Source organism: Gadus macrocephalus, chromosome 23, assembly GCF_031168955.1.
Source record: "Gadus macrocephalus chromosome 23, ASM3116895v1".
NCBI lineage: Eukaryota > Metazoa > Chordata > Actinopteri > Gadiformes > Gadidae > Gadus > Gadus macrocephalus.
Genome location: NC_082404.1, coordinates 19,893,262 through 19,900,460, shown reverse-complemented (window position 1 = coordinate 19,900,460; position 7,199 = coordinate 19,893,262). Strand labels below are relative to the sequence as shown.

Below are 7,199 nucleotides of genomic sequence, written 5' to 3'. Positions count from 1 at the left end.
GACGAGGGTTAGGGACGAGGCCTAGGGTCGAGGGTTAGGGACGAGGCCTAGGGACGAGGCCTAGGGTCGAGGGTTAGGGTCGAGGGTTAGGGTCGAGGTCGAGGCCTAGGGTCGAGGGTCGAGGGTTAGGGCCGAGGGACGAGGCCGAGGGACAAGGGTTAGGGACGAGGCCGATGGACAAGGGTTAGGGACGAGGCCGAGGGACGAGGGTCGAGGCCTAGGGTCGAGGGTCGAGGCCTAGGGTCGAGGGATGAGGCCTAGGGTCGAGGGATGAGGGTTAGGGACGAGGGATGAGGGTTAGGGACGAGGCCGAGGGTCGAGGGACGAGGCCTAGGGTCGAGGGATGAGGGTTAGGGACGAGGCCGAGGGTCGAGGGACGAGGCCTAGGGTCGAGGGTTAGGGGCAAGGCCTAGGGTGGAGGTACGAGGAATAGGGTCGAGGGCTAGGGTCGAGGCCTAGGGTCGAGGGTTAGGGACGAGGCCTAGGGTTGAGGGACGAGGCCTAGGGACGAGGGACGAGGCCTAGGGTCGAGGGTTAGGGACGAGGCCGAGGGTCGAGGGACGAGGCCTCTTGTTCAGAATGCTACGGCCAGACTGAGGATATTGAGGTCGTAACCCTGAATATTTGGTCTGGGAGTCAAACACCCAAACCGCGCCTATCCTCCTGTACTTTCCCAAACACGGTTTCCATATGTCAAAACACATGAAACCGTTTAGTTCTTTCAGTCTTACACAACGCTGTGTGTGCAATACACTCCCAGCGCCTTGGGAAACCAAGCCCCTCCCCCTGGCAGCTGCTACTGCCCAGTGCTGCGGTGAGCAGAGCCGTAGGACCAGGAACAACAGCCTCCAGCAGCGGCTATAATGAACCCGTTCCACAGGGAGCTGCGTGGGTATCGACGGCTGACGCGTCTGTAACACTGGTGTCGCTTAGAACTAGAAAAGGACGCTACTGGGCCAGGGTTAGGGCCAGGGTTAGGGTTAGGGTCAGGGTCAGGGTTAGGGTCAGGGTTAGGGTCAGGGTTAGGGTTAGGGTTAGGGTCAGGGTCAGGGTTAGGGTTAGGGTCAGGGTTAGGGTTAGGGTCAGGGTCAGGGTTAGGGTTAGGGTTAGGGTTAGGGCCAGGGTTAGGGCCAGGGTCATAGGTCCGTGGGGAGTGGTGAAATCAAACATAGAAATTAAAGACTGGAGACAGGGTTTATAATAACAAATCTGGCAGTTTGCTTTAATAAGAAAAGATTAAATATTAAATAGATCAATAAATAGATAGGAAAATGAAATAAAATAAATAAATATTTGCAATAAAAATATACAATAAATATTCTTGAGGTGATTATGAAAAGTAAAATACATCAAAATGTGTATATAATCAACTGTGTATACAAATGTGTACACAAACATCAATCTTATGTATATGAACTGCGTATACAAATGTGTATGCAAACAAAAACAATCTAATATCTATCAAGAAATATTTTAATGTTCAATGTTCATGGTTCAATGTCCAACGGTCAAACCGTATTGATGAATCGGCTTGTTACCCTTTCCTTAGGCTCTTCGGGTCATTGGATAAGCTCGCCATCAAAGTTTGGTTCAAGTGAAGTCCTCTGTTTGTGTGCGCTGTCCAGCTGCAACACAGAAGTGGTTCTAGGATATTTTCAGGGTTTTCAAAAAACCTGACCAAAACAGTCTTTAGCACTCGTTTTTTTCGATAGAGGCGAGGCTGTTGTGTAGACTCTCGATTTCAGATTGAAAACGACCAATAACAATATAATATAAATGATACAGTTTAGTTTCAGTTTCAGGTGCCTCTGATTTTGTTTCTGAATCACTTAACGGTTCTTGAAGCTCGTGTCTGCTACAGAAAGGCGTCTGAAAGGGGCAGTGACGTTATTGAAGGTATGGTGAAAAAAACGTTTCTAGATATTTTAATATATTAAATTGTCAATGTAATTATTATAAAATAAGTTGTTATCTATTTTAATGTCTATACCATTTAATATATACCGTAATATTTAAGACTCAATTTGAGCTATGGGTTACATGTGCAAGCCTCAGACGGAGTGAGTCCGAGAGCGTCTCTGGGGTCCGGAGAGTATAACCTCCGTCCCTCCGTCCCTCCGTCCCTCCGTCCCTCCTCCATGCCAGTAAAACGGTTACGATGATGTAGATGGAGCACACCTTTCACAGTGCTTCGTCCATCCAGGAGCCAGGTTTGCGTCGGGTTGATATGTTTTAGTACTTTGCTGTGCGAGTGACTGTAGGAGAGGCGGGGAGCAGGTATGTTGAGGGACTAGAGTTATTGTGCTCGCTGTAGTCGCTAGGTCGTGATTTAGGTTGTGGTGGCGAGGTGGAGGGGGGGGGGGGTTATTGGTGGTTATTTATGAATGGAGAAGTAATCATGCGTACGACAGCCAAGAGCAGCCAGGAAGTCTGAGGGGTGTAAAAGACTAAAAAGAAATGAAAATAAAAAACATTGCAGGAAACAAACAAACAAGATTCTCTCAGAGATTCTTGAGTCTCAGTATCTGAGTTATACAATCCAGGCACAACAAATAACTCATTTCAGCAGACAACAAAGGCAGATCTCTGTTCTCCTTTAAATGCTTCAGTGCTGCACACTAAACCACCTTCTTGTTGAATGAATTCAACAAGTCAACAAATGACAGCCTGATTTCCATTAAGCAGCACTGCTACCAAATGTTTGTTTTACAAGAGCAGTTATCCATTTCGAACCTGTGTCGTAAAGAGTACTAATAATACCAAGGAGCTATTGTGTATTTTAAAAGGGCTCGCTGGGAGCCCATTTTATAAGCCCACTCCTCCATTATGGAGAGAGGAGAGTGATGAAGTGATATAAAGTATTTACACTTCAACTAATCTGTGCATAAAACAACATCTGCTGAGTCATGCTACGAAGGCAGACCTCCGGCATCTTTACGGCCTGAGAACGAATTTAATCAAGAACACGCCAGCGGCGCCTTGATGCTCTGCTTCATTAGAATGTCCCACAGCCACCAGAAGAGGGGGGGGTAGGGCACTACTACCCCAGGCCTGGTGGGGTAGTAGTGCCCTACCCCCCCAGGCCTGGGGGGGTAGAGCAGGCCAGGCCTGGGGGGGTAGAGCAGGCCAGGCCTGGGGGGGTAGAGCAGGCCAGGCCTGGGGGGGTAGAGCAGGCCAGGCCTGGGGGGGTAGAGCAGGCCAGGCCTGGGGGGGTAGAGCAGGCCAGGCCTGGGGGGGTAGGGCACTACTACCCCAGGCCTGGGGGGGTAGAGCAGGCCAGGCCTGGGGGGGTAGAGCAGGCCAGGCCTGGGGGGATAGAGCAGGCCAGGCCTCCAGGGACCTGTGATGTCGCCCACACAGCTCATCTGGGCTCTTCGTCCAAATTGGAGGCTTGGTCTGTCATGCGACATAGAAATAAATACGCATTTCCCAACCTGGTGTAGTGGCTAGTGAGGTTCCCCCCCAATTCACTGTAAGCATTTTGAGTTTCCAGAAGAAAGAAAGAAAGAAAGAAAGAAAGAAAGAAAGAAAGAAAGAAAGAAAGAAAGAAAGAAAGAAAGAAAGAAAGAAAGAAAGAAAGAAAGAAAGAAAGAGAGAGACAGAGACAGAGACAGAGACAGAGACAGAGAGAGAAGCAGGGGAAACTATCCCGAGACCGTAGCATACACGGGATGCCAAGTGAGTTCTACACGTTCCTGATACAGAACTAAACTACTGGACCATCAAACACAAGACACCATGGAACACAAAGCTTTCACTATTTCATCCTGGAATATACAAGGCCTGAGGTCGACTGCCTTCGGTCTGAAAAGCAGATACCTAGACTTCATCAAGGAAATCCGAAATACAGACATTGTCATCCTCCCAGAGACCTGGTGTAGAGGAGATGGTCCCACTGGCTGCCCTCTAAACTACAGAGAGCTGGTGGTACCATCCACCAAACTACCAGGGGTGAAACAAGGAAGAGAATCGGGAGGTATTTTAATTTGGTACAAATCCAAACTCACCATCTCTGTTAAATTAATCAAAACAGGGCAATTCTACATCTGGTTAGAGATAGACAAGGGACTTACCGCATCAGCAGAAAACATCCTCCTGTGTGCAACAAATATCCCACCACTAGAGTCCCCATACTACAACGAGGAGAGCTCCTCTGTACTAGAGGAGGAGATCAACCACTTCCAGGCCCAGGTCATATTCTAATGTGTGGTGACCTCAACGCCAGGACGGGACAGGGGCCTGACACCATCAGCACACTGGGAGATAAACACCTACCAGGAGACGGGACCATCGCCTCCCCAAAGTGTCCTGCCAGACGTAACAAACATGGACTACAAGTATTCCAGCTGTGCCGCACCCAGGGACTGTACATCGTCAACGGTAGATCCCGCGGAGACCCCTATGGAAGGTACACCTACCGCTCATATCTCGGCAGTAGTACTGTCGATTATTTTATCACAGACCTTAGCCCTGGGTCTCCCAGAGCTTTCACAGTCAGCCCCTTAACACCACTATCAGACCACAGCACAATCACAGCCTACCTACAGAGACCAACACCTAACCAAGAGGCATTAAAACCAAACAAACTACACACTATAAACAAATGCTATAGATGGAAGGAGAGCAGGGTCGAAACATATCAGAACACCATAAAGCAAAATCACATTCAGACACTAGATAACTTCCTAAACCAAAACTTTCAGTGCAACAACGAAGGGATCAACATGGCAGTAGAAAGCCTTAACAACATATTTCACATCTCAGCCTTACAATCAAACCTGAAGGTCTCAAACAGTCAAACTAAGAACAAAAACAACATTAACGGTTCGACGACGAATGCAAAAACACTAGGAAAACATTGAGAAACCTGTCAAATCAGAAACATAGGGACCCAGACAACAACAATATCGTCTCAATTATTATGAGACCTTAAAACAATGCAGAAACACAATAAGAAGAAAAAGGGACCAACATGCTAGGAACCAGATAAACCAAATTGAGGAATCCATAGACTCAAACCATTTCTGGGAAAATCGGAACAAACTTAAACAAAAACGGGAAGAATTAAGCATTCAAAATGGAGATTTATGGGTAAATCACTTCTCCAATCTCTTTGGCCCCATTGTAGAGAACAAAGAACAAACACATATACAAGATAAATTACAAACACTAGAATCAGTTATTAAAGATTATCAGAGCACAAAATGAGTTCTCTTAAACTAAAAAAGGCATGTGGTGTTGATGGTATTCTAAACAAAATGATTAAATATACAGATCTCAGAAACTGCATAACACTGTTCTTAGCTCTGGGTTCTTCCCCAATGATTGGAACCAAGTAATGATTAGCCCAATCCACAAAAGTGGAGATAAATTTGACCCTAATAACTACAGAGAAGTCTGCGTCAACAGCAACCTCGGTAATACATATCGCAGACTTTTTAACTTCCTGACTGACAATAATGCCATAAGCAAAAACCAGATCGGTTCCTTAAATTATCGTACAACAGACCATATATTCACATTAAGCACCCTCATTGACCACCAAATAAAACAAAACAAAAGCAAACTATTCTCCTGCTTTGTAGACTTCTTTCAACAAAGCCAGGAGACAGGGATGCAGCTTGAGTCCAACCCTGTTCAACATATACATTAACCAACTAGCAAGGACATTGAACAGTCTGCAGCCCCCGGCATAACACTGGTAGACACTGAAATCAAATGTCTGCTGTTTGTAGATGACCTGGTGCTGCTGTCCCCAACCAAAGAAGGCCTACAGCAGCACCTAGATCTTCTGCAGAGCTTCTCTCAAACCTGGGCCCTTACAGTAAAACCAAAATAATGATATTTGAAAAAAGACCCAGCCTCAACAAATACACATTCCACCTAGACACTGTTACTCTAGAGCAAACAAAAAACTATACCTACCTCGGCATAAACATGAACGCCACAGGAAATTTCAACGAAGCTGTTAATGACCTGAGAGACAAGGGAAGGAGGGCATTTTATGCCATAAAAATAAATATCAAACGAGACATCCCAATTAAGAGAGCCCATTGCGCTCTACGGCTGTGAAGTCTGGAGCCCACTCACCAACCAAGATTTTATAAAATGGGACCAACATCAAATTTAAACTCTTCATGCAGAATTCTGCAAATCAATACTAAAAGTCCAAAGAAAAACACCAAATAATGCCTGCAGAGCTGAATTACGACGATATCCAATCATTTAATTTAGAAGAGAGCCCTAAAATGTTAAAACCACCTTAAGGAAAGCGACAGAAACACACTCCCCTCAAGGCTCTTACCCACAGAGAGTTACACCCAGAAAAGTGTCCCCTTAGCCAGCTTGTCCTGGGAATCTGTCCAACACACAACAACCAACACATCAGGCAAAACCAAATTATAAGAAAACAAAAGGAAAAGTATTTGGCACATTGGAAAGAGTCCACCAAAAACCAGAGTAAATTGGCATGCTATTTGTCCCTTAACAGAGAATACCTGACTACCGTGACCGACCCAAAACGGAGGAAATCCTTGTCCAGATACAGACTCAGCGAACACAGCCTGGCCATCGAGAAGGGACGCCACAGACAGACCTGGCTCCCTAGAGTAGACAGACTGTGCTCCAACTGCACACACAACCAACTAGAGACAGAACTGCACTTCCTGACTTCCTGCCAGTCATACGAAGACATCAGGAATACACACTTCCCACGGATTACAAAGGCATGCAAGGTCTTTAAAGACACTCCAGATGCTCACAAACTGCCATACCTGTTGGTAGAAATACAACAATGTGCGAACGCAGCAGCAAGATTCGTCACCTGTTGTGATGAGAGAAGGATCTCAAACTCCCCATAGACTCATCCCCCTGGACTCACTCTTCACACAATAATTGCACTAATCCTCCATAATGTAAATACTGTGTATTTAGAGTGTGTCTTTAACTTATCTGTTTATACGAGATACTGTAATTTTTATAATATCGCACATTTTACTTTTTAAAGTACTTTTATAGCATAACATTTGATATGTACAGATATTTTGTATTTAACGATTCATACTTATTATTATTATAATATATACCTTACCTTTGTACTTTTTATTATGCCGTTTATTTTATTGTTCACATGCTTTGGCAATGCAAATGTATATTTCTCCTGCCAATGAAGCTTTTTTGAATTTGAGAGAAGAGTGAGA

At 45.5% G+C, this 7,199-nt stretch overlaps 1 protein-coding gene across 3 annotated transcripts in view; it reads right to left on the bottom strand.

Annotated features, from left to right (window-relative positions):
- Positions 1-1,152: 1,152 nt before the first annotated feature.
- The window catches only part of LOC132452359 (WAS/WASL-interacting protein family member 3-like), an 8,640-nt gene continuing 2,593 nt past the window's right edge, over positions 1,153-7,199 (bottom strand). For 2 of the 3 annotated variants that reach the window (XM_060044938.1, XM_060044936.1), the window contains exon 3: positions 1,153-2,255. In XM_060044938.1, coding sequence (XP_059900921.1) covers positions 2,030-2,255 — 226 coding nt within the window. In that variant the 3' untranslated portion in view covers positions 1,153-2,029. Of the gene's footprint in view, positions 2,448-7,199 lie in introns of all 3 variants that reach the window. The other variant, XM_060044939.1, reaches the window with a different exon arrangement.